Source organism: Rhinoraja longicauda, chromosome 2 (genome assembly GCF_053455715.1).
Source record: "Rhinoraja longicauda isolate Sanriku21f chromosome 2, sRhiLon1.1, whole genome shotgun sequence".
NCBI lineage: Eukaryota > Metazoa > Chordata > Chondrichthyes > Rajiformes > Arhynchobatidae > Rhinoraja > Rhinoraja longicauda.
Genome location: NC_135954.1, coordinates 110,282,840 through 110,310,682, shown reverse-complemented (window position 1 = coordinate 110,310,682; position 27,843 = coordinate 110,282,840). Strand labels below are relative to the sequence as shown.

The following is a 27,843-nucleotide window of genomic DNA, read 5'->3' as shown; positions in this document are numbered from 1 at the left end:
TATCTCTTAAAAAAACCTCAGATTTGAGAGAGACGAACCCGTGTAGTTTCCAGGCTTATTCCCACTGTCCATTTTTAATCAAAGGGACAACATTAGCTATCCCCCAGTCCTCACCTGTAGCTAATAAAGCTGCAATTTTCTCCGTCAGGCAGCCAGCAATCTCCTCCCTTACTTCCCTTAGCATCATCGGACAGGTCCCATCTGACCCTTGGGATTTATCCACCCCAAAGTGCTCCAATATTTCCAACGCTCCCTCCTTGCTGAAACAGATGTGCTCCACAATATCAGCGGACACATCCCTTGCCTCTCCAGCCCCCACGCCCTCCTCCCTCTGTTCCCCGGAGTCTGGTGCAGCCTCCTTCCTGGTAGCTGCTGCCAGACTTACACGTTGCTGGCTGTGAATTTGGGGAGTTCTTGGGGATTCATTTTGCAGAATGAAAGATTCACCTCAAAACATGTCACTGGTGGACGACTTCAAACCCATCCCAACCATCCGAAAATTTTATTTAAAAAGTTTAGTTTAGTTGACAGGTACGGCGCGGAAATGGGCCCTTCAACCCACCAAGCCAATTTGCCTACAAACCTGTACGTCCTTGGAATGGGCGTTGGAATGGAATTTCTAGGCTAAATGAGCCCATCAACCTGCAAAGGAATGAAGACAGGAAACTGCAAACATTGGAACCTTGAGCAAAGCAAAGCGTGAGAGGAACTCAATGGAGCAGGCAGCAACTGTGGAGGCTATGGACAGGAGACGTGTCAGGTCGAGATCCTCCTTCAGAATGACTGGAGCAGAGGGAGGAGAATGCTAGAAAGGAGTGGAAGAAACCTGGAAAAGAGGTGGGGATGGAATAGATGTGCGGGGATCGCTGTGACAGGTGGATGCTGGGGGGAAGGGGGGGCGGGGGGAGGAGGAGGGAGAATATTGACAGATGGGTGGAGTAAGTAATAAAGCCGAGAGGTGAAAAGGAGACTAAAAAGGGTGTCCGTCGTGGAAAAAGGAGTGAAATGTAAAGTGAGAAGGAAGAAGTGTGGAAGGGCACAGGGAGGAACAGAAATGGGGAACTCGGGATTGGGAGATGTATACGATGGAGGGGAATTGAGCAGGGTGATTATTAGAGAAAATTATTGTGCATGGGAGTGGGGGCACAGGAATGAATTGGGGTATTACTTGAAATTGGAGAATTCAACATTCATACTGTACGGTTGTAACCTACCCAAGCCATTACAAGGTGCTGTTCCTCCAGTTTGCGCGTGGCAATGGAGGCAGCCCAGGACAGGAAGAAATGGGAGGGGGAGGTAAAACGGTTAGCAACCGGGAGATCCCACAGGCCTTGGTGATCGAGTGCAAGTATTGGGCGAAACAGTCGCCTAGTCTACGGCTGGTTTCGCCGATGTAAAAGCAGGCCACATCGTGAGCACCAAATGTAATAAACAAAGTTTAAAGAGGTGCATTTGAACCTGGCGAAAGGAATTATGAAGACAGGCTGTTCAAGTTACCTGTGAGTGGTTGAGGGAAATATTTAAAGTAGGCAGAACTTACCACCAAAATCTCCTGAGCATCAGTCTACACTGCACACTTTGAAGTCAGTGGGATATTTTTCCAAGCACAGTTGCCATTGTCATAACTAGCTGAAATGCACGTAACAAAACGCCCAATGCCAATGTGATAATGATCAGATAAATGGATTTAGTGATGTTGTTTGATGGATGATATTGATCACGATAGTGGAGACTGTCAAGGTCCTCCGAATAGTGCCATGGGACCTGTAATCACTGACCTGAGATTGGCTGCATTCTCCGCTTGAAAGTCTGCTGACGGAGAGCACGCCCTCAGTGCGGCAATGGCAGTCTGTATTGAGCGCCCAAGTCTCTAGAACGAAACCTTCACCATCAGACATCAAACAGAAGCCTCATTGATCAGGAGTGGCAAGGTGGATTATGTAGCACAATTGTGTTAAGATTTCAGTAATGAATGAGTACTAGTGTAAAGAATGAAGTGTAGACATTTGAGGTATAAACAACAATCAGACACCACTGCACAGCAAATCATTTCATCCTTCCCAACCCGACCCAAAAATCAAATGAGCTGCACAACCATGGTGTGTTTTGTGTAAATAACATTCCTTTGCATGGCTACAAATGCCTCAGACTTGGGAGTTGATTGTGCGTTCCCAAGGTCACAGTTAATCAGATGTGAGACAAATGAAGAACAGGAGTCTTTTTTCCCCCATAAAGTTTTAATTGTTAAATCTGGAATACATGGTGCAAAGTTTTGTATAGTGCCTTCCTGGCGACTCATTGTAAACAGTTTTAATTTCAACCAGAGTAGCTTGCAACATGTATGAAGATGGTACAAAGTTAGTTCATTAAGGTAGACACTGGATACACCAGCATGCTTTTCTGTTGCTAATGTCATGATAACCAAGCGAGCCAAGTGGAGGCAGTTTTGTGTGGAACATATTGTTACCCAGAGAAGATTCCAGCTTTTTCACATTGACAGGTGATAATCAAAATCCATGGACTTGCCAACAATCTATAAATTTGTTTCTAATTCTGTTGAGGTTAGAGACTCCGAGCAATAAAACATAGCTGGTATTTGACCCCCTCAGTGTGGAGTCAAAAACTCCACCCTCCGAGGATAATTCCAGAAGGTGGTCAGACTAAAGGCACCCGTGACAAGATCAGGAACTAATCACGCTCCCGCTTTGCTTGCTCACACCAAAGGCATAATTACTTACACGCTTATAATCTAACGAGAATGACGAGCAACATTTGGCAGCACATACCCTGTGGTCAATTCACTGAGGACAGAAGAAGGGTCTCGACTCGAAACGTCACCCATTCCTTGATGTTGCCTGTCCCGCTGAGTTACTCCAGCATTTTGTGTCTACCTCCACTGAGGACAGACTTCCCTTCACTCAATAATGACCGGAGTCAACAATTCTGTGCTGGTTTCCTCTATCTGTCACACAAACAGTAGAGAATCACACCAGCTTCTGCGCACTTCCAACTGTAATGACTTGTCAAAATTGCCTTATGGCAGCAGTCACTGTGAATTACATATTATTCACATTGCTTAACTAATTCAGTCATGAACGAGTACTTGTACAAAGAATGAAGCAGAGTACCAATTGAAAATGAAGCATTTTTATCACTCCCATCTCACCTTCATCACCATGACCAAGTCACTTGGGGAAATCAGTAGTCAGTTCTATACAACAGCACACATTTTGATCAAAGGTACAATTCTTCTTGATCAGATGAAACCAGAGAGATCGGCTCAGTGCGAATGTAACTCAGTCCGACTAATACAACTTCTTCAAAGTCGGCATAACTTGGAGATTTCACAGACAAAACGTGTAGGGAGGAACTGCAGATGCAGGTTTAAACCCAAGATAGACGAAAAACTGGAGTAACTCAGTGGGTCAGGCAGCATCTCTGGAGAAAAGGAATGTTTGATGTTTCAGATCTCGACCCAAAACGTCACCTCTTCCTTTTCTCCAGAGATGCTGCCTGACCCATTGAGTTACTCCAGCTTTTTATGTCTATCTCTGACCAATACAGACAGCTACTCTTGGAAATGGCTCATCAAAGAAAGGAGCAATTAATGACAGACGATAAATGCTGCCCTTACCACAGATGAGAAAAACAATTCAAGATATGGTAGTATGGTTTTGTTACCTGAACAAACCTGGAGCAAACTCCAAAAATCTACAGTTTAAATCCTGTCATCGCAGAAATTAGATACAAGCAATGTTTTTTGTGTGACAGCACCTCAAGAAAGTTAACTACTGTAGATTGATGTAGAGCAGTAAATAGCACCGTGTGAACTGTTGTACCAGCGCAGCAACTTGACAGTGTGTACCACCAGACTCGGGAACAGCTACTTTCCCTCTGAATGGTCCTTCCATAAGCTAGGTTACTGCCCAATTCACCTCTATGCTGTTGTGGACGTTGGACTTTGTCTATGGAACTGATGCGCTGCAATGCTGGGAACTACATCCAGCACTCTGTATCTTCTTTCTTGCTCCACCTATTGTACTTGAGTTTGACTTGATTGTATTTATGTATGGTATATCTGATCTGTTTGGATAGCATGCAAAACAATGCTTTTCACCAAAGACTGAAGTGTAGTATACGCAAAGGAGTGTAATGTCCGCCATTTTAGTAGGCAAAACCTGCCGTTCGCTATGCCTCTCGTAGTGTAATCAGTGTTTTGGGGGAACAGTATGTGTGATGATACCATAAAAATGCAGAATATATCTCATCTATCAATTCACAGATTTTTATTATTTGTCTTTTTAAATGATTCTGCAAATTTCTGCCTACTAAAATGGCGCCATGACATACTATGGCTTTTAGGGTCAAGTGGTCTATCTTGCTCTGCTCTATTATCTTTGCTTTTCACTGTACCCTGGTAACAGACAGCCCTGCTTGCGACTGCGGATATCCAGACCAGACCATCCCACACATCGTGAACAACTGCTCACTGAGGCTTTTCCCGGTGGCATCAAGGCCATCCACCCAGCAACTGATGCTGCCCTGGATGTCTACCCTTGACCCACAACTTTAGGCTCTGCACGTCATACGCAAGAAGACGACTGTACCCTGTTAAACCTAGAGTACCTGTACTTTTTTTGTCTACGAAATAAAAGGGCTGGATACGAGACTGGAGTCAGCACAAGTGACTGCAAAACTGTTGGACGACATTAACATACATTCCTTCAATGTCCCTTAGGAACAGAAACTTGCACCTTTAACCGGTTTGGTTGGTGCACAAATCTAGATCAATGTGGCTGACTGTTAACTGCCCAGTGAAATACAATTTAATGCCAACTACTTCCCTGTAGTTCACATAATCGGCAGCAGGGAACAGCTAATGTAAGAATTAATATAAAAAGTACTCAGCAGTAGGTTTAAAAAAAATCCCACCCCATGGAAAGAAATTGAACAACTTGTGGGAGAATTAAAGTGAGGCAGTTCTGAATTAAAGGAAAAATGGCGCGTGAGGTTTGGGGGTGGAAAAGCTCAAGTTAAATTAGAAAAATTGATTTCCTTAGTTGTACAGCTCTCTACATCCTGAGATTCTTAACCTTAATACCAGACATTATCATCTACGGTACAAAGAGTGGTAAAAGACCAGTTAATTTATTTTAGTGAGGTTGAACAGGAAAGAGCACTGGCCAGAACCTGAAAGAATTATCCTAAATTTTAGATGAAAATAGCACCGAGCTTATTTTTGCTCAACTGACAAACAGCCAGGATCCAATCTTATGCAGTGTGCCAGTATTCTCAATACCACGTGGCAGTGTCAGTGCACACTTGCATTTGAGCCAGTGGGGGTGGATTTTGAACGCACAACTGAGACACAGATCACTGGTGAATCAACAGGTAAACGCAGGCTGTTGGGACTTCAGCACTGGAACCACAGAAGTGCGGGGGGCTCTGGAAGGGAATGTGGACATAGACCAAGCAGCGAGAAACAGGCCACAACAATTTAATATCCAAAGCACTGAATGGACAGGGTAATGAATGCCGAAATTGGAATTCAACCCTCTGCCAGGGGGTTTACATGGTGTGGGAATGTTCCACGCTGACATAGGATGCTGACCATGCTACTTCCCAGCACTCTCAGCTCTTGTGTACTTGTCAGCTCCCACTCGCAAGGCCTGGAGATCACATTTCATCTCAGAAACATGAACGCGCTGAAGGCTGACACCGCCTGCATGGTTTTAGTTTTCACTTTAGTGATACAGCTGGAAGCAGGTCCTTCGGCCCAGAGTCCGCGCCGACCTGTACACTAGTTCTATGCTAACACTAGGGATATTTTACAAAGGCTAATTAACCTACAAGCCTGTGCTTCGTCTTTGGGATGGGAGGAAAGCAGAGCATCCAAAGAAAACCCATGCGGTTACAGGGAGAACGTGCAAACTCCATGCAGATAGCACCCAGTCAGGATCGAATCAGAGTCTCTGGCGCTGTGAGGCAGCGGCTCTACCAGCCATGCCACTGTGCAGCCCGACATGCCCACTGCGCTGCCCGCACGCTGGATATCAAATGGAAAGCAAAGTTTCTTCTAACTACCCTTCCTCCAGTTCTTTAAAGTTACATACTCTAGATAAAGGGAAAACAGTGGATATTATGCCTAGTCTCCTAAAGAATTTGAAATGTGGAATCAAAGATTTTTGTAGAAAATAAAAAAGGTCAAGGTGTAGATATTGGAAAGAATGGAAAATTGGTTGGCTAACAGCCATTTATAGGCATAAATGGGTCTCTTCTTGGCAAGTTGCAATGAGTTGTGTCACGTGGGACAGGACCAGAGCTTCAACTGTTGTTTTAAGACACGTCATATTAATGATCTGGATGAAGACACCAAAAGCATTACTGCAACATGTTCACATGACATAAAGGTAGGTTATAAAGTCCTAAGTGATGGGAACAGAATTAGGTCATTCGGCCCATCAAGTCCACTCCGCCATTCAATCATGGCTGATCTATCGCTCCCTCCTAACCCCAATCTCTTGCCTTTCCCCCCTTAACCTGTGACAGGTAGCAAAGAAGCTGATCCTTTTTCACAATCCCTTCTAGTTTCTAGCATCAAACTTGGAAAAAATGACATTTGGTAAAGATTGTGAACAGTTACCAATCCCTGTGGTAACTCAACTGATTACAGCATCCCAGTCTGAGAATCATTTATTCCCAACTGTTGCTTTCTATACACAGAACAGAACAGTACAGGAACAATGCCCATGTCAAACATGATGCCAGGTCAAACTAATCCCCTCTGCCTGCACGTGATCTGTCCGCACCCCTTTCTCTGCGTATCCATGTTACTATCTGAAAGTCCCTTAAATGTCATTATTGCATCAGCCTCCAACCCCCCCCCCCCCCCCCACCCCACCACCGGCAGCATATTGCTGGCACCCACCACTGTGTAAAACAGACTTGCCCCACACATCTCATTTAAACTTCGCCCCTCTCACCGTGACGTTATACCCTCTAGCTCTTGATATCTCCTCTCTGGCGAAAAAAAGGCTCTGACTGTCCTAACCTTTCTATGTTTCCTCCAGTGGGAGAGTCGAGGACTGCAGTCATAGTCTCAGAATCAAAGGACATTCCTTTAGGAAGGAGACAAGGAGGAATTTCTTTAGTCAGGGAGTGGAGAATCTATGGAATTCATTGCCACAGAAGGCCGTGGAGGTCAAGTGAACGGATATTTTTAAGGCGGAGATAGATTCTTGATTAGTCCGGGTTTCAGGGGTTATGGGGAGAAGGCAGGAGAATGGGGTTAGGAGGCAGTGTTAGATCAGCCGTGGTTGAATGGCGGAGTAGACGCTGGGCTGAATGGCCTAATTCTGCTCCGATCACTTATGACCTTATGCCTCTCATCATTGCATGTACTTCTTTCAGGTCGCCCCTGAACTGAACTGAACTCGACATCTGACATTCCAGAGAAAACCAGTGTCTTTGAATATCTTTGAGAGGTGGAGAATGAATGTTGACAAGCAAGAAGATGACCGGTTACTGCAGGTGGATGGCAATGAGTTAAGGCTACAATCAGATCAACCCTTCACTATGGCAGAGCAGGTTCGGGGGCAGAGAGGCTAACTTCTGCTAATACATACGTTCCAACCGGGATGACTATTTGTCGGTGGTATTTAGTGCAAACCCAGTGAATGCCATGTAGTTAACGCTTTCATTTATGCATCTGTATTTGCATTTGTCACTGCACTGTTTCTGTCAGAGTCGTGGGTTCAGTTTCTGTAGGAAAATCAACAACCAACTCTACCTTCCCAAAATGCCAAGACACAATAGACGTACTTCTTCAGGCTTGCTGTCTAGACTATAAAACCATAAGATAAAAGAGCAGAAGTGAGCCATTTGGTCTACCCCACCATTCGCTCAACTTATCCATTTTCCCCTTTAACCCCATTTTCCTGCCTTCTTCCTGTAACCTTTGATGCCCCACTAAACCTGCTGCTCAAGTTGTGGATAACCAACTAGTTTCCCCAACCAAACCCCCAACCAAACCCCCAAATCCTCACTGTAAATCACAACTGCTGATCCCTTCATCCAAGCACAGACAGAATAAGGCCAAATGAAGCAAACAAGCCTGAATCAGTTTAATACTCTCCTTGAACAGTTTTACCTAATAAAATTGTACCACTCTCAGTTGTAAGCAGCCAGTTGCCCCAGCTTCCAACACCTTTGTGAAGAAATGCGTCCTGATATCATTGGAAAATATAATAGCCACATTGAAGCTACAGCCAAGAAAGCACACCGGTGCCTCTACTCCCTCAGAAAACTGCTGAGGAAATTGAGCACTTCAGCAATTCTTACTTCATTGTACTTCTACCGATGCACCCGTGGAAAGCATCATATCGGGATGCATCACAGCTTGTTTCGGCAACAGCTCTGCCCAAGGTCGCAAGAAATTGCAGAGTTGTGGATGTAGCCCAGTCCATTACACAGACCAGACCTCCCCATCATCCACTCCATCTACACTTCACGCTGCCTCGGGAAAGCAGCCAACATAATCAAGGGGCACTCACACCCCGGTCATTCCCTCTTGTCCTATCAGACACGATATATGAAAGCTTGAAAGTACATGCCACCAGATTCAGGAACAGCTTCTTCCCCACTGCTACCAGACTACCGAATGGTCCTCCCGTAAGCTAGGGTGCAGTCCCGATCTTCCAACCTACCTCATTGCAGACCTTGGACTTTTTCCTCTCTGTGTAATGCTACAACTGTAACACTATATTCTGCACTCTGGTATTTTTCTCTCTGCACTACCTGTTGTACTTGTGTACGACTTCATTGTACTCATGCATAGTATGATGTGACTGGATAGCATGCAAAAAAAGCTTTGCACAGCATCTCGGTACACATGACAAAAATAAACCAAAACCAATAAAAGGCTGAGCACTAATTTTGCTCAGACTTCCCCAGAAGAAAATATCTCTATTTATCCCTTAACCTTCAGGAACCCTGCAGGCCTGCTGAGCTTAACATATCTATCACCAGAATTTCACTGAGTGCCCATGCATTCCCTCACAGCAACTACAAAAATACACATCAGCTTGTCAGCTCCAAATATTCTCTCTCCAACATCCTCCCACCCCAGAACTGTTTGTTTACTGAACATAGACTGATGTGCCTGCCCCTTCGAGCCAGCACCACCCACCATTCAATATGATCATGGCTGATCATATAAAATCAGTACCCCGTTCCTGCCTTTTCCCCATATCCCTTGATTCCTTTGGCCTGAAGAGCCAAATCTAACTCTCTCTTGAAAACATCCAGTGAATTGGCCTCCACTGTCTTCTGTGGCAGAAAATTCTACAGATTCACAACTCTCTGGGTGAAGTTTTCCTCATCTCAGTTCTAAATGGCCTACTCCTTATTCTTAAACTGTGACCCCTGGTTCTGGATTCCCCCAACATTGGAAACATGTTTCCTGCATATAGCCTGTCCAATCCTTTAAGAATTTTATATGTTTCTATAAGATCCCCTCTCATCCTTCTAAATTCCAGGGAATATACAAGCCCAGTCGACCCATTCTTTCTTCATATATCAGTCCCACCATTCCGGGAATTAACCTGGTGAACCTACGATGCACTTCCCCAATAGCAATAATGTCCTTCTTCAAATTAGGAGACCAAAATTGCACACAATACTCCAGGTGCAGTCTCACCAGGGCCCTGTACAACTGCAGTAGGACCACCTTGCTCCTAAACTCAAATCCTCTCGCAATGAAGGCCAACATGCCATTAGCTTTCTTCACTGCCAGCTGTACCTGCATGCTTACTTTCAGTGGCTGATGTATAAGGACACCCAGGTCTCGTTGCATCTTCCCTTTTCCTAATCTGACACCATTCAGATAATAATCTGCCTTCTTGTTCTCGCCGCCAAAATAGATAACCCCACATTTATGCACATTATGATGCATCTGCCACGCATCTGCCCACTCACCCAATCTATCCAAATCATCCTACAGTCTCATAGCATCCTCCACGTAGCTCACACTGCCACCCAGCTTTGTGTCATCCGCAAACTTGGATACGTCACATTTAATTCCCTCGTCTAAATCGTTAATATACATTGTAAATAACCTTGCGGCACCCCACCTACTGTACTTGAGTTTGGGTTCATTGTATTTTTATATAGTACTACATGATCTGTTGGATAGCATGCAAAACAAAGCTTTTCACTGTATCTTGGTTCACGTGGCAATAATAAAGCTAAACCAACCAGTGGGGGACAAGAAAGCAAATGGGGACGACTTCAGAACCATCAGCACCCAGCAAAGTTTGTAAGACTGAATATTCGAGTGGTTGAAAAAGATGAAGAAATGCTGCACAGGACTTGGACTGTTGGCAGCAGAGATCCAGCATTTCAGTTTTGTAGGGGTGGATTGTAGATTTTTCCTGATATAATTAACCAAATGGTTCTCTCAGCCTTTGTTTTTGCAGGATTTTGGCAATAACATGACGCATAGCAAACCTTGCGTAACCTGCATAATCTAGCGGGGCACCAATATGCTGCCTTGCTCAAGGAGTCTAACCACATTTTCCTGTCAGTTTGGTAGCCTACTGCAGAGACAATGGTCGTACAGATAGACCACGTGGGTTAAAGCTTGTGATGCTTTCAAACAGATTTCTTCTTGAGAATCAGAATAGATGTGTGACAATGAGTAGGAAGAAACCGCAGATGCTGTTTAAACCGAAGATAAGACACACAAAGCAGGAGTGACTCAGCGGGACAGGCAGCATCTCTGGAGAGAAGGAATGGGCTGACGTCTCAGGTCGAAACCCTTCTTCAGACCATGAGATTTGGCTTTAGACTATAAGCAGCAAATTAAATATCCAGAAGGGAATAGTGGCCAGCACAGCACAAAGCACAAGTAATGGAACGATGGCCAGTTGCCAATGATGGCATACAAAATTAGAAACATCAGGACCTGGGATCTCAGCTGTGGTACAGCATTACTGAGAGGTTCCCAAAACCTACCACTTGCGTTTTCCACATGGGTTTGCTGCAGACATCGGTACAAGTTGGTCATGACATTAGCAACTCCATCATTGTTTCAACACCCTCTTACTGGGAAGGAGCATTGTGGCATTGAAGAAACCACACATCTTCGGGTTTTTTTCAGTGTAGAAGCAACGATGTCAAACTAGGGGCAAAGCCAGAACCTATGGTTAGATCAATGGTGGATGAGCTGGAGAGCTGAGCCACACTGTGGAGAACAGGATAGGCAAATGTTGAGGTTTAGAAGGGACAAGTTTCATTTCATCAATGTTCTCACCCAACGAAGACATCAAAGGAGGAATTATTCATTGGGCAAGAGCCAAAAGAAGTAGGCACTGGAGTACAGATGAATTCAAGACTGATTAGGTCCTCAGAGAATGTTGATAAGTGCACAATTTGTCAGTCAAGGACTTTCATTGATCAAGGAATGTGATCAGGGATGATCATAACACATCCCTGAAACAAGGAACTGCAGATGCTGGTTTATTAAAAAAAAGACAGTGCTGGAGTAACTTTGCGGGTCAGGCAGCATCTCTGGAGAACACGGATATGTGACGTTTCAGGCCAGGACTCTCTTAACACATTTCAGCTTCTTTCTCCTCTTCCATCTCTAACATTCAACGGGAATATGAAGGCACTTCACTATCTGTGCAGCTTGGTTACGTACTTTAAAGCAATTAACACTCAGATACTGAAAAAGGTGGTATTTGTTCATCTTCATCCAAGTAAGGAAGTTAATGCAGAATATAGACAAGATGCTGGAGTAACTCAACGGGACAGGCTGCATTTCTGAATGGAAGGAATGGGTGACGTTTCGGGTCGAGATCCTTCTTCAGACAGAGTCAGGGGTGAGGGAGATCCAGAGATAAGGACGGGGTAAGGTGTGAAAACGAGACATCAAAGGGGACGAGGTACAAGAAAAATGTAGAATAGATCATTGTAAGCTAGGGGAAGGTGACAACGAAGCATACAGAGATAAAATGTAATCAGGAGGACAGTCAGACTGATCGGAGAATAGGATGGGGAGGGATAGAGAGAGGGAAAGCAAGGGTTACTTGAAGTTAGAGAAGTCAATATTCATTCTGCTGGGTTGTAAGCTACCCAAGCAAAATATGCTGAATGCCCTTTTACAGCCTGGAGGGATACCCATTCCTATGTTATGCTAATTTCATACTTGATGAACAGCTAGAAGATTGTCTTCTTAAAAGAACTGGCAACAACATGAGGCGAAGACGACTATGCTGGACATTGTCAATTAGCATTCCTTCAGACAAAAGTACAAAAGCAAAATAGGTTACAGCGATGTTAAAGGAAGAACATTAGTCAGAACTGAGAACCTCCTGCACTTCAAATCTGACACAGAATCACGTGAATTCATCAAGAATGAAGCCACTGACAATGACTTCAAAAGAAATTTTTAAACAGACATGTCAGCTGTATGTATTGAGGGGACAAAACCAATCTCAAATTTGTGCCCCAGCATAAAACGGGTAAAATCATACAACGGCTCTGAAGGAAGTCTCATTAATCGTAAGGTCTACGGAATTTCAAAATCATAAAACTCCCACAAACAGCAGGTGGAGAAAAGAGTTTTCTCCAAATCCATTCTTAAGGCGTGGAAAGAGAAGTAGAGTGAACACTGGCAGGTGTTTTACCTCAAACAGAGATGCTGGCGGAAGTGGGAATTAAAGATATCCGTCAGGATTGGATTCGCTAAACGTCTTTGCATCCAGTTAAAATGAATCCTGTAGTGTGCAATTTTATTGAGCTAGGTCATCACACAATGTAAAATTAGAAAATAATAAGGAAACTGAGAATCCTTGTTTGTTCCTGTTACATCCCTTCTCTTGTCTGTCAAGCCTGCAGTTCCAATGCTATTACTACAGTTGGGCACGAAGGTGCCGGCTGCAAACTAATGTGGATTAGAAATCCAAAGCATCAGTAATTTGACTGGGGAAGAGTTCAAGAGAGGTAGTTTATACAACCACTTCACCCTGTCAAGAAACAGCAAGATTCAAGTCTGCCAAAGCAAGGAGCTTGCTCAGGGCGGCTCACAAAGGGAGAAGTCGCGCAAGGATGCCAACATGCATATTTAATGTTGTTACAAATCAGCACTGGAAGTGGCCAGAGGAAAAAGTGCACTATACTTTCAAATCTATTCTTGAACCATTTAATTCCCAGTCCTTGTCCCTGGGGTAATTGCTTTATTTACAAATGCAGCCACTGACAAACTGGAGGAATTGTTATGCTCTACAGAACGCAGGATTTCTACAAGCGAGTTCTTTGTTTCGAACGTAGGACCGAAGGGATGGGATTTACAGGGGGAGGTAATGCCCAATCACTGCATCTAATAATGCTGGGGGTCTGAAAAATATTTTTAAAACACAGGCAACCCTCCAAACGTTGGTGGGTGCACAAGATGGCAAGAACAGGAAGGGAAATTATCCTTGCAAAAGAAAAGAATAAAACTTTACTTGGAAGTAATAAAGTAATAAATGTGAATCGACAACTCATGTTTTACATCAATTGATCCTTGCGATGTTGGTATTGAATGGATTGCAATCCTTGTTGTCATCCTAACCTTGCAGCACTTTAAGCGAGCCTTATTTGATGCCCTTCCCTGCCCCCAGCTCTGTCAGCTTGAAAAGGCATTGGATTTCCGAGCATGCTTGCGAGTTTTAATCTCTAAAAATCACTGGAAGAAAAAAAATCAATAACCTATTTGGAAGAGGCCAGAGCTATATAAAAAATAGTAACACAAGGGTAGCAGAAACAGATGCTGCTTTAAGAGGTTTCAACATTCGCGGTGGTGTGTGACTCACGGCCTCCCATGGGCTAGGACTCATCTGGTCATTGTACAAACAAACCAGGGATAGAGCCAGGCGACTTTTATACTTGTTTATTAACGGTCCCCAAGCCCGCTTGTGCATGGCCATGTTTCTGCCACCCTGTGCACTGAATAAAAACCAGGTTGACCAGGGGGGCCACGAGCTGCCTGGTTCTGACTTTAAGTGCATTACCTGTCCTGGCAGTCCTCCTTCTGGTGCCTCTCGAGAACGGAGCGTGGGAACTGCTTCAGGCAGAAGCCGCACTCGCTTGGAAGCTCGCTCACCGCCTTTTCCACGGCCAGGTTCCTGCAGCACAGGCTCTTGCTGATCTCGCAGCGGCAGTTCGGGCAGGTGGCTTGCTCCTCCTTCAGCCTGGCATCAGCCAGCAGGTGAATGAAGCAGCCTGCACACATCAAGTGACCATTCGTGCACTGCCGGGCGGAAAGAAAACTTACATTTATACCAAGTTGGACACTGCAGCAAGTCTTTTGTTTTTGTTTGAACAGGAGGGAGGACAGTGCTGGGGAATAGAACATTCATTATTTTGATTCGCATCCAATCAACAGCATGATGAGATCTCATGGTCTGGTGTGGCACTGATTAGCTACAATGCACAGCACACACCAGCCTCCTCAGTGCCCTCGTGCACCCAAATCTAAACTCTCCCTTTCCACCAAACTCTCGTCACCAGACCCCCTGTCCTGATCTCAGGGCTAGACTACAGAGAACATTGCCACATCGTGAAGTTAAGGAATGAAATAATCATTTGGAGAATTTTATGAAGACCATTTGATACCCTTGCCGAGGCCTTTCACAGCCCAGTGAAATGGAAGAAGTCTTCACTCCCGCCTTTCTGCAGCCACATGCAGAGATGGAGGTAGCATTCGACCCTAGTTTATTCAGTGTTCCTGCCAACACTGTCGAGAATCCCTGGGTGCAGGGGTGAGGGAGAAAAGAAAAAGCAGGTTTACTTGAATGACCAAACTCACTTGCTGCATATTCAGATCAGAGCAGCTGAGGACAGTTGTTTGCAGCACAGAGCTTCACGTTTTCATGGAGAGTTTGTGAAGGCCCTGTCAAAAACTGATGCTTCCGTGTGCCATCTCAGCATCAACACTCTGGCTAACTCAAAGCTCGGCTAAAATTATACCAAAAATAAATTCTGCATTTCCTTCCGAAACAAAGTAGTTTTCTCTTGCCATGATCCACATCATATCCTTTCCTTCAGAACAAAAAAACCCCACTTTATTTGCCTCTTGGAAAGACAGGGTGGTGGGTGGAAAGATGTGGGCAGGAACATAAAGCAGCAAAGTGGGTTTCTGAAACCTCAGGAAACTTTGTACGCTGGCATTGCAAGACAATCAGTGAAGGAGGATGCTGGAACACTTTTTACGTTACTTCTGATCAAAACTAAAAGGACACTACCCGGGTATTGGTTGGGAGCACTCTTGACTTTCCACTGCATCCTTCTCTGGGTAAGCATATCCTTGCTCTTCCTCTACCGCTGGACCCGCTGATTGTGAAGCCCACAGCAAATGTGCATTGGGAGAGGGGCTTGACACCTTCCACGGTGAAATCTGGGCCACTTACTAAAACCTTTTGCTTAGCAAGATTGCAAATAATCTCCAACAAATTTAAAACTTGCCCATCAGTTTTTTTTGTAAATATTAGTTTTGATCAACAAGGGGCTCCAGATATCATTTGTCTGGATCTCAAATGTATGTTTAACATTCCAAAACTTGCTACACATTGAAAGACTGATTATGATGCCAAAAAGGCACAGAAAGGCTCACCTTTCCAACAGGAAGAGTATTTGGTATCAGACTGGCTCAGTTGGTAGTTGGACAAACAAGGGAAAGACAATATGGGCGTAATGCATATTAATACCAATTTATAGGAGCTTGCAAGGAAAGCTGGTTAAAGCAAGATTACCTACCTTCTCTCTCTCAGCTTTTTTTATCCTCCACATACCTCAAGGCAAGCCCATCTAACCTCACTGAAGTCTCATGGGATCTTTGCCCACTCATAGGCTTTATAAAGACCATGGCAGCTCATCGGTCTGTGGTTCTTTTATCGATGCACACAGCCTGCGGGGTAGGTTATGCTTACACAGCAAAATAAAACAATTTTGCGAAAATTTAATAAACTTTCAAAACATTCCAAATGGGAATTAGAAAATGGGATAAGAGGGTGTGCATGAGATATGTGGAGGATAACACATTCAAAAAATAGATAAAACCACAATGAAAGACAGTTCTTACTTTCTTCCTCATTCATTTACCCATCATCTTGCTTCAGGAGTGTGCTTCAGGACTGTTAGAAATGTGGTGGTGGACAGAACTAGCTCATCGGTCAAAAATCACGCCATAGCTTCAGACACTCTGCGAACTGTGAATGTACATACTGCGACTATTCCAAGGAGTCTTGTATTTCCGTCCGAAAAACAAAGGTGCAATCAAAGTTTTGTTGTGAGCTAATCGAAGTAAAAGCAGGATCAGCTTCTTGAGAAAGATTGGAACTCTAAGCTCAATGTTTTCGCCAAACTTTTTTTCTGAGGAGCCTACGTGAACTCAAAATCAATAATAGGGATGTTCTGAGAAGTAGGCACAAAAAGCTGGAGTAACTCAGCGGGTCAGGCAGCATCTCTGGAGAAAAGGAATAGGTGATGTTTCAGGTCGAGACCCTTCTTCAGACTGGTAGTTGTACTAAGTAGTTGTTTAATTAAATCACTGTGTTTGTTATGCCAAGTGGTGGAGGCCTGGAATGTGATGCCAAGGGAGATGGAGGCAGCCATAAGAGTCGTGTTTAAAAGGCTTTTAGATAGGCAAATACAAGGAACTGCAGGTGCTGTCTTACAACAACAAAAAAGAACAAAGTGCTGTAACTCAGCAAGTCAGGCAGCTTCTCTAGATAGGTACATGGATACACAGGAAATGGAGGAATATGCATCAAGTATAGGTGAGATTAGTTTAACTTGGTATCATGTTCGACACTGACACTGCAGGCCGAAGGGCCTGGTCCTCTGCTGTACCAAATTCTATGACCAAAAGATGACACAAGGTCAATCAACACCAGATGATCAGGGTCTCCTTTATAATATCAGACAGCCTTTCCATCCGTCTACTCTGCAAGGAATCTGCCTGCTGTCAAGAAGCAGAGCAACTGTTCAACCATTAAGGTCTTCCAGTTCAACCTTCAAGCTGTTCATGATTCAAGCACAAACAACATACACTTCAAAGGCAGCAACTGTGTCGCCAAGGGGCAAGATATTGAGTTTCAATAGATCGAGGAATGCAAAGTTGCTGTCACGCAAGGAGAAGAATTATTTCGATGAACGCAAGATCAGGTTTATAATTGGCTTGCTTCATGCACGATACGATGATTAGAGGTGGGATGGATTTTATCTTGCACGTTGACTTCTTTCAGGAATTTATTGAACTCACATTTAGTCATCCAGCCGAAGAGAGTCACGAAGACGCTCAAAACCGAACAATGCCTTTGGAATTTCATCTCTTTGTCTCAAAAAATGTAGCGGCTCCATAATGCAGTGAATAAATAAATTCTAAAGACAAACACTAAAATCAATTTTCTTTATCCTGGGGTTTAAGAAGTTACCACCAACTTCTTGAAGTCTCCTCTTCCTGACATTTAGGTTAACTTTGTTAGCATTACCTTTCTTATTCTGAGATTCAGTCTAGTCATCCAAACGGTCCATGGTTACTCATTTGAAGGCAAACTTTCAATTGGAAGCAGTTTTGGGTCGTGTTGACATTTCTCAAAGCATTCTGCCCTCTGCAGCCTCAATCAGGAGCAAAGGTTCCCCAGAACCACAGCCAACAAGAAAGCTCTTCGTGGTAAAGAGACGCCTGGAAAAATAAATCTTATCTTCGCCTGCCGATGGTCTGAAAGATCAACTTGCTCATTGCGACTGGCGTTGCCACAGAGAATATAAATGAAATGGAATAATCTTCAAAGAGGTTTTAGGACAGGAAGAGCCAGGGATTATAGACACAAAAAGCTGGAGTAACTCAGCGGGTCAGACAGCATCTCTGGAGAAAAGGAATAAGTGATGTTTTGGGTCAAGACTCTTCTCCCAGGGATTGATGTACACAAACTCGTGAAGATTGCAGGACCAAGCTAAGCACGCCATTGAAAGATACCAGAAGTCTGCCCTTGCAAGCAGAATATAAAGCTTTATAAATCATAGGTCAGACCCCAGCAGCTAAGCCCCTTGCTAAAGCCAAATAACAGTTATCGTGAAACTGAGGTTGCAGGATGTCACGTACGTATAAACTGGAGATTCTGAACTTGTTTGCTTCACAGCAACTGTGAAGGGTTTGAGAAAATTCAACTCTTATATTCAAGGACCATGAATTATTGACAGAACAACCAGGATCCTTTTCCAGTGGCCAAAAGACACTAGCTAAAAAGTTGCTGCAATCCGGAATGATGGAAACAGATCCAATTGTGAAGGTTTCTAAAGGGCACTGAACAAATAGTTGAAACAAAAAAGTTGAAACAAAAAAGTTGAAGAAATTGCAGGTTTGTAAAAAATAAGTGAAATTTGACAAATTAGGAATTCTTCATGTGTGCATATGCACAGTGAGACAAACAGCATTCTTCTCTGTGGTATCAAGCAATGAAAGCAAGGGCTCCATAAAGATAAATGGAGGGAACTAAGCCACATTAATAGAATGCCGGATTATCACAACAGCAGGATCAGAGACTTCACAAGTATATCCACTGATAAATAGTGGATTAAATTAATAAAAGCATGATTGCCACAGCAAAACTAAAATGTTTGTCAGCCAAGACAGATTGGATCCAAGTTCCAGTTAGTTCAATGATAGCAGAAGGTTATGAAATCTCTTCTACCAGCAGTCTTCTTATCACTGAATAGCAGTCAGAACAACTGTAGATGTGTGTCTGATTCCCTGTGGATATGGGATCTTCAGAGCCTGATTACTGTACAAAACATGCAGAGAGAGATGGGTTTTGGAAGAAGAGAAAGAGGCAAATAATGTCTGCTTGCAATCTAATCTTCACCTATGTTTGCCTCCGAGGTCAGTCTGAAGATCAAGAAACAGTTTTTGCAACTTCATAAAAAAAACAGAGCAAAAGTCATCTTGTCTTCAAGGATCAGTTCAGATCAATTCTTCACAAGGAGACTCCCCACTGATGGTTGCCTTTCAACAGCAGACATTTGAAGATTGCTAACAAAAAAAAAAATATTGACTTGCAAGATAAGCTTGATGTGGACATTTCTTTCATTGTTTCCATTAAAATTATACATTTCAACACACATTTTGACGCCAATCAAAAGCAATGCAAAACCATCCCAAATCTGAAATGTTGGCATGAAATGTACTCACAACCACCAACAAGCTAAATATTACATACTGGACAAAAAATGGACAACTGATCTTTTATTGGTGCAGAACAACATTGCAGCATTGGAGGTGGGGAATCAAGGCTTTTGTTTTGAGATTAAAAATTTTGAAGTGGAGGGAAAATTCTGAGAATTTAAATCACCTGGGACTAGCCTGAAGTTTACTGCGAATAGGTGAATGAGGAAGAAGGTAGTTCACTGTGCTTTGGTCCCTATAAAAAAACCTGACAAAATGGTTAGAAAGTGCTCAAGACTGTAGTTAGGACAATTATGTTCCATCAACGATTCTGTTCCAGTTCAAAAAACATCAAAGCATTTTGTAACCCAGTGAGACTTTGGGAATGAAATTGATGGAATTTAATATTAGCAAAATAAAAAATTGTCATCAATCGTGAACAGACAGAAGCACTACGCAGATCACTTCACAGTAACCAGAAACGGGTGCTTTCCCAGCTCAAAGGGCTGACAAACTAGCTTAAGCTTCACTCACTGTGCAAACCAAAGGCCCTTTGCATTAAGTACCATGTCTCGAGGACAACTGCTTAGCTCAAGCATTACATTTAACTGTTCAACTTCATGCACACAGTAAACAGGCTTCCAACTGTAAAAGTATATTTATTGTGTACATGCGTACATTGTAGGATGTAGCATTTATGCTGTGCATCGATTAATCACTCCCATGGTGTCCTAATGTCAACTGCAGTACCAGCTTTGACAGGCTAAGCGACCTACCATTGGCCTTGAAATCAAATGCAGGCCTGTGTGAAAATATTTGTACATCAATTTACTGAAAAGAATTGCGGTCAGTTGTGTTTACTATGCTGTAAAAAAAAAAGCAAGATACTTGTTAAGAATATTTAGACCTATTTACATTGTGCATCATCAACAGTAATCCAAGTAGTGAGAAGATTGGTCCAAGAACCTGAATGCAAAAGCCACCTTAAAAAAAAAAAACCAGGGCAATTAAACAACCAATGACCTCAAGAGGTGAGACGAGAAATTAGTACACATATTTTAGTTGATGCTATCTCTGCAAAGGTTTCCATCCAGTTCTTGAATTTCAACTCCTGAACAGCTCAGGAACAGCATATTTAGACATGGATCATTTGATCACTAAGTGCCTGAAGAATAAACAATTTACATTACCTTACAGGGGAGATGGAGGACCAAGGCAAAGAATTAGGAGGTCAGTGCAGAGCAAGCTTGCAAAATCCACATGCAGAATTTGCAATCTGTGATAGACTATGGCTTACAAACAAAAATAACTTTGCTGTGATCCTCATACCAAATTTACTCAAAACAAGATTGGAATCATTCAGAAGTTACTTAAAAGGATAAGTTCATTGGTCTGAGTGTGTAAGAAAGATTGTCCCTTTAAATGACACCATTTAAAGTCTTCACAACCTGGTCGTTTACATCATCACGTCTTGAGTAGCAGAATTGATGTTATGTGATAAGCTACGAGACTTATCCAAACTTTTTATTTTGTTGGTCTAAAATATTGCAGCCAACCTACCAATTTTACTCCATGTCAAAGATGTTAGGAGACTTCCTGACCTTTAAAGAAAATATGCACTTGTTACTCCTCTTCATACTTCAAAGCCAGCTTGTCCATCTTCACAGGCCTTGCAGCCTTAGAGATCAGAGATAAAGTTGGAGGCGTACCTCAACTATATTTCCAAGTCCACTCGAGCTACCAAAATGATTGCGGTAGCAAATTCCTTTTCCAAATTCAAAACTGCTGTTTCATCATGGCGAAAAGAACATCCCAGCTATTTTGGGGATTATTAAACAGAATCTCGAGTCTTTCTTCCCCTCTTATCAGGCTTCTGAACAGTACTTCCATAAGCTACGGTCTGATTCACCTCTACCCCATTGCAGACATTGGGCCAACCATATTGATGGCGGCACACCAAAGCCTCCATGATGAGACTGAAAATTCAGCATGTCTGCAATGCACCATAAAAAGCATATTGTTGGGTTGCATCACAAGTTGGTTTGGGAACAACTCTGCCCACGACTGCAAGAAATTACAGAGTTATTGTTGATGTAGTCCAGTCCATCACACAGACCAAACTCTCCACCATTGGGGGATGTAGATGCTGGGACTTTGCACTTCACACTGCCTCAGAAAAAGCAGCCAACGTAATCAAAGACTTGTCTCGGCAGCTTGCCATTCCTTCCCCCTGCTTCCGTCCAGCAGAATACAGAATCTTGAATGTGCACGCCACCAGGACCAGCTTCCCCTCTGTTATCAGGCTTCTGAACAGCCCTTCCATAAGCCAGAGCACTGTCCGATTCACCTCCGCCCCATTGTGGACATTGGACTGCCTATGGAATTGGTGCGCTACAATGCTGAGAACTATACTCTGCATTATGCATCTTCCCCTCTGCTCCATCTACTGTACTCGAGTTTGAATTGATTAGTATACAGTATGGCATTATTTGATATTTGCATGGAAAATAAAACTTTTCACTATCTCAGAATAGATGACAAAATAATAATAATAAACCTAAACCTCTCGTCTGGAACTGGTGTGCTACAAGGCTGAGAACTATATTCTGCACCTTCGCTCTACCCATTATACTTGAGTTTGGCTTGATTGCATTATCTGATCTGATTGGATCGCATGCAAAACAAAGCTGTTCACTGTACCTCTAAACATGACAATAATAAAACTAAACCTAAACATGATGAGCAGTGTTCCAAAGATTTATTTCCCTGGGATAATTGGGAAACTCAAAAATGTTAGACTCGCATAAAGAACACTTTTTTCTTTTATTGTAACACATAGACCACTGTAATAAACTTTAGCAATACACCTATTCAAATTCACTCAAAAAACATTTATATGGGCTAATTAATGAACCCAACCTAACAAATGGGAGATTATGACATCTAACCCATACAAGAAAAATTTAAACACAGCCTGGTTAAAGATGTAGGAAGGAACTGCAGGTGTTGGTTTAAACCAAAGATAGACTAAAAGCTGGACGAACTCAGGGGGACGGACAGCATTTCTGGAAAAAACGGATAGGTGACATTTTGGGTCGAGTCCCTTCTTCAGACAGACCAGCAGGTTAGGCAGCATCTGACAAGAAAGAAAGTCAACAGGTCAGGTCGATCTCCTTTCATCAGAATCAAGTAAATAGTCAAACTTTTAAGTTCAGGATATTAGGAACACTCAAACTAGATTGTGCACAAAAGCAAGCAGAAAGAGAGAAAAGGTGTTACAGGGAAACTAGACATAAGTTGCAATTAGATTGGCCCAAGATGAGATGTTTTAGCTTAAGTCGGAGTGCACAAGAGAGTGCCTTTCTCAGGCAATATGTCCCTTTCTCCCACCCACAGGTGATATCTTTCTTTCACAGATTTGTCCTTTGGTACTGCAATTTTTGGCTGCCAAACAATTACTCAAGGTCCTCAGCAGTATTTGAGTGGTCAACCAAGAGATGACTAGTTCTTTGCTGGTATCGGACAAAACAGATGAGTGCAGAGGGAATCCTGCTGGTTGCAAACAACAACTTCCTCGGCAAAGCAAGATTTCAGCTCAGAAGATCCATCTAGATCGGAGATGTGGATCAAGACACCTTCCAAAGATGAGCCGTCTGGCCAAGTCCTTGTATTGAATTTGGCTGAGCTCTTACATGACAAGACCCCATTAAAAGGTGGGAAATGGTTTAGGGCAACTGAGATAAGTGAAAACCCTGAAAGGGAAGCAATTACTCAAAGCTCAGGGTGAACCAACTAGGAAGACAGGTATTATTTTAAAGAGCGTAGCCAGACCTGACTTGACAAATACACACGTATCAGTTATGGCGCTAATGTGCTCGCTGATTTTAAACACATCAAAATCCACTCAATTCTAGTGAAAGGGCTACCATGTTAGCAGCACATAGCTTCTGACAAAGTGATTAAATGGAAACGGAGGCCATATCAGCCACAACACAAGACTGTCAACATCTTTTATAATATTGGTACGAAATTTCAAGACACAAAGCATGGGCCCACCTAGGTGAAATATCTCCATCTGGTTTACACGACTCATTATCATTCAGCCTCAGATTGTTTTGATGTCAACCTGAATAATTGATTCCAGAAGGTTTTTCAACTGGAATCCCAGTTCTCAGAACTGAAAGACTTGTTTAAAAATAACCAAATATTTTGCACCAACTTAATCCATGTGTACACTTATAATAGAGACATACAGGTCCTTTTGGCCCAACTCATCCACGTGAGCTCCATTTGCTAGGGTTTGCCCCATATCCCTCTAAATCTTTCCTATCCATATACCTGCCCAAATGTCTTAATTGTCATTGTACCTACCACATCTATCCCCTCTGGCAGCTTGTTCCATATACCCACTACCATCTGCGTGGAAAAGTTACCCCTGGGTTTCTATTAAATCTATTCCTTCTCACCTTAAACCAAAGCCCTCTAGTTCTTGATTCCCCAAGCCGTGTGCATTCACTCTATCTATTCCCCTCATGATTTTAAACACTTCTATGAAGTCACCCCTCGGCCTCCTGCACTCCAAGAAATAAAGTTCTAGCTTGCCCAATCTCAGGACCTCGAAACCTCTTAAATCCTCTCTGCACCCTTTAACCTATTGACATGTTGGTTAGTAAGTTTGCAGATAACACCAAGATTGCTGGACTGTGAGGAAGGCTGTCAAACTATGCAGCAGGATATAGATTTGCTAAGGAAATGACAGGTGGAGTTAATCCGAGCAAGTGTGAGGTGTTGCACTTTGGGAGGTCAAATATAAGGGGAAAAATATACCATTAATGGCAAAATCCTTAAGTGTTTATATACAGAGAGATCTTAGGGTCCAAGTCCATAACTCCCTGAAAGTGGCAACATAAGAAACAGAGTAGTAAAGAAGGCCATATGGTAGGCTTTTAATTGTAAGTCAGGGTATTTGAGTATGTCAGAAAGTCATGATGCAGCTATATAGGACTTTGCTCAGGTCACATTCAGAGTATTGCGTACAATTCTAGTTGGCCCATGACAGGGAAGATGTGGAGCCTTTGGAAAGGGTGCAGAGGTAGTTTAGCAGAAATGTCTGGATTAGGGGGTATTAGCCGAGGGAGACGTTGGACAGACTTGGATTGTTTTCTCTGGAAGGTCGAAGGATACGGGGAGACCTGATAGAAGTATGTGAAATTGAGGCATAGTTAGGGTAGATGATCAGAAACCTTTTCCCCTGGATGGAAAAAAGCAAATACTAGAGGGCATAGCTTAAAGGTGAGAGGGGCAAATTTGAAGATTTGCGAGGCAATTTTTTTCTATACACAGAGGATGATGAATGCCTGGAACACACTGCTGGGATTGTTGGTTGATGCAGGTACAATAGCGGCATTTAAGACACTTTTGGGAGGCATATGGATTTGCAGAGAATGGAGGGATGTAGATCATGTGCAGATAGCTCCGGCATCATGTTTGGCATAGACCTTGTGGGCCGAAGGGCCCGTTCTTGTGCTCTACTGTTCAATGCTCTGTAACCTCACGGCTTATTTTGCTTTAAGACTGGATTTGTTAGCAAACAACACATGGGATGTGACCTTTCTGTTGCAATGTTATCCGAGCCCTTAGACTGAATTACCTTCATAGATTCACTATGGAACTAGCTGGTATTATTTCAAAGAAACAATGTGATGTTTTCACGTAAGCAGAAGTCACTAATATTCGTGCAAAGCAAATGGATGGCTTTCAACAGGCAACCCCATCACAAAGCTGAGGCAACAGTTTGCGCAATGTTAAGTGTATGTTGAAAGAAAACAAGATTTTATCCCCTGCATAAATTCTATGAGTGTGAATTTTTGGGTAGTAGTTTGTGAATTCTGTCAATGCAGATTTGAGTAGCCCCATGGGCATTACACAGGGAATGCCTGTATTCAATTCAGTCTAAACTCAAGGGCACATTTCTTATTCAAGTTAATAAACTTCTGAGTGGCTTCCAAATATTTTTTCTCCCAATAAATGTTTTGACATGATAAAAGCTCATATCTATGAGCCTCGGGGTTTGTGCATGATTATGCCAGTATTCACTATTGAATACTGTGTTAATTGACAATACAGTTGTAAATAATGCCATTAGGCGTTTCTGTAACAAGTGCACCTCCCAGCTCAGTCAACAGCATTTCTGGCTGGGACTCTTCTTCAGACAAAGTTATGTATCCAGTCATTGGAATGATTAAAATTTGACAAATGATTTCAAATAAAACTTAATGTATAATCTCAGCCACTTGCATGGCAGGGCATGTTCTTGGAAATCGGAAACCCAGTATTATATAACAGAAAACACAAGTTAAGCTTGCTCCAAGAACGTAGAAACATGTGGAACCAAATGATAATTGTGGCCCATTCAACCAGAGAAAATGTTAAATTGTAAGTGAAATTATTCTTGTGTGGGAGAATGTGCAACTCAGTGCAAAAATACACTATTCTAATTGGTCTTTAGGAAAACTTTGCATTGTCAGACAAGAAAGCACGTCTTACAATGGATGTTTCCATTTTGATCCTTTGATCTTCAGCCAGAGGTTCTGACCTCTCTTGGTTTAGGTTTAGGTTTATTATCGTCATGTGTACTGAGGTACAGTGAAAAGCTTTGTTTTGCGTGTTATCCATTCAAATCAGATTACACTATACGTGGATACAATCAAGCCAAACTCAAGTGACAAAGTAATGTGATAAATGGGATATAGCAGCTCTCAAAACTGCCACCATGTGCCAATCTCTTTTGGGGGAGAAAGGAGGGGTGGGGGCTAGAGAAAAGCCCTTTATTCCCAGGTCAAGATCCAACTGAATGAGGCACTACAACCATATGAGGTTGTAAGAACATGGGGGGGTGAGTGCAGAGTGCGTACAGCTACTTCTGCATTTTCCTCAGAAATCTATGGCAAAACACCTTATAAATCAAAGGGAAGCCCTTCTGGAGAGGCTAAATGTTCATATGTCAGTAGTAAAGTGGCAGAGAATCAATGATCTTAAAATATTTCAAAGTCGTTTACAAGGGCAACCACCACTACCAAAAAAGTTATATTGGCCAAAGCAGATTCCATCCCCACTGTGGACTGAAAAACAATAAAACCTGCAGATGCTGGAAATCTGAAAGGTAACTTGGTCAGAATGGGTAAGTTGGGCTGAAGGGCCTGTTTCCATACAGTATAACTTGAGACTCTAAACGCAGAAAATGCTGGAAATATTCAGGTAGCAACTCTGGAAAGGAAAACAGACTGTCAGAACTGGGAAAAAAAGATTAAAAATAGTCAGTTTAAGTTGAAGAGGTGGCAGGGAAGATGGACAGTGGGCCATTCTAATGAATTAAAAACAAAATGGCAAATGTAAAAGATTAAACTAATAATGTGAACATAAGGGAATATGACAAAATAGCTGCGTGCTAGTTCCCATGTTACAACTTAACATTAACTGCTATACCATACAGCTCACAGGAGGCAATTATAACTGTACATTTTAAGACCCATATGGGACTCAAAATGTAGTTATAATTGGGACTCTGGACCCATACATGTAATATCATCCAGCAGTATAGCTTTCCCTACTGTAGTGGCACCTTCTCAATTTATTCAGCGCAGTAGGCTATTTGATCCTGCTGCCTGCACCAGTTTTCATGGAACTATCCCAACAATTTCCATGCGTCCAATCCCTCTCCGTTCTCCCGCTCTGAAAGTGACATCCTAATGTATTTGCTCCCATCTCCCATTCTGGCAGCCCACTTTGGATCACAACAACTTGCTCTGAAAGGAAAATGTCCCCATGTTGCCTCTGGTGAAACAAAGACCCACACCTCACTGCTACCATTTGGACAGTGATGCAGGAGCTTGAAAACTGTGACCACCAGGTTCAAGAACAACTTCTTCCCAATAACCAGGCTCTTGAACACTAGAACACTAGTGCTACAACAACCTCTACAACAGTACACGCTAACCTCAGCAGCTATGATCTCTGGGCTTCAATGGGCTTTATTGCAGACAGTGGTACCTAGTATTTTGCTTATTCATTATTGTATTATTGATTACATATTCACCTGTGTGTTATTGCAATTATGGGCTTGTTACGTTGCAGCAAACAAGAACTTCATTGTTCTATTGCCAGTACAGGTGTTCCTCAACTTACGATGGGATTATGTTCTGAGAAACCCACCGGAAACCGAAAATATCGTAAGTTAAAATGCATTTAATACACGCGATCACGTGGCTGGAAGCAAGCTGCGGCTCGCTACAGGTCGTTGCCGTTTGCACCATCGCAAAGTCGAAATATCGTAAGTCAAGTCAAGGCAAGTCAATTTTATTTGTATAGCACATTTAAGAGTGCTGTACATCAGTTCAGGTACTAAAAACGAACATATAATGACACACAAACATAACAGCACATACATAAACAGTTCACAGCGCCCCCTCAGAGAGCCTCAAACGCTAGGGAGTAGAAATAGGTTTTGAGCCTGGACTTAAAGGAGTCAATGGAGGGGGCAGTTCTGATGGGGAGAGGGATGCTGTTCCACAGTCTAGGAGCTGCAACCGCAAAAGCGCGAGTCGAAGCATCGTAAGCTGGGGAGCACCTGAAACCCA

The 27,843-nt window shown here is 42.8% G+C and overlaps 1 protein-coding gene across 2 annotated transcripts in view; it reads right to left on the bottom strand.

Moving 5' to 3' along the window:
• Window positions 1-27,843, bottom strand: part of zftraf1 (zinc finger TRAF-type containing 1) — a 116,935-nt gene that overhangs the window by 33,957 nt on the left and 55,135 nt on the right. For both annotated transcript variants that reach the window (XM_078425736.1, XM_078425746.1), the window contains exon 2: window positions 14,055-14,293. In XM_078425736.1, coding sequence (XP_078281862.1) covers window positions 14,055-14,293 — 239 coding nt within the window. The remainder of the gene's footprint in view (window positions 1-14,054; window positions 14,294-27,843) is intronic.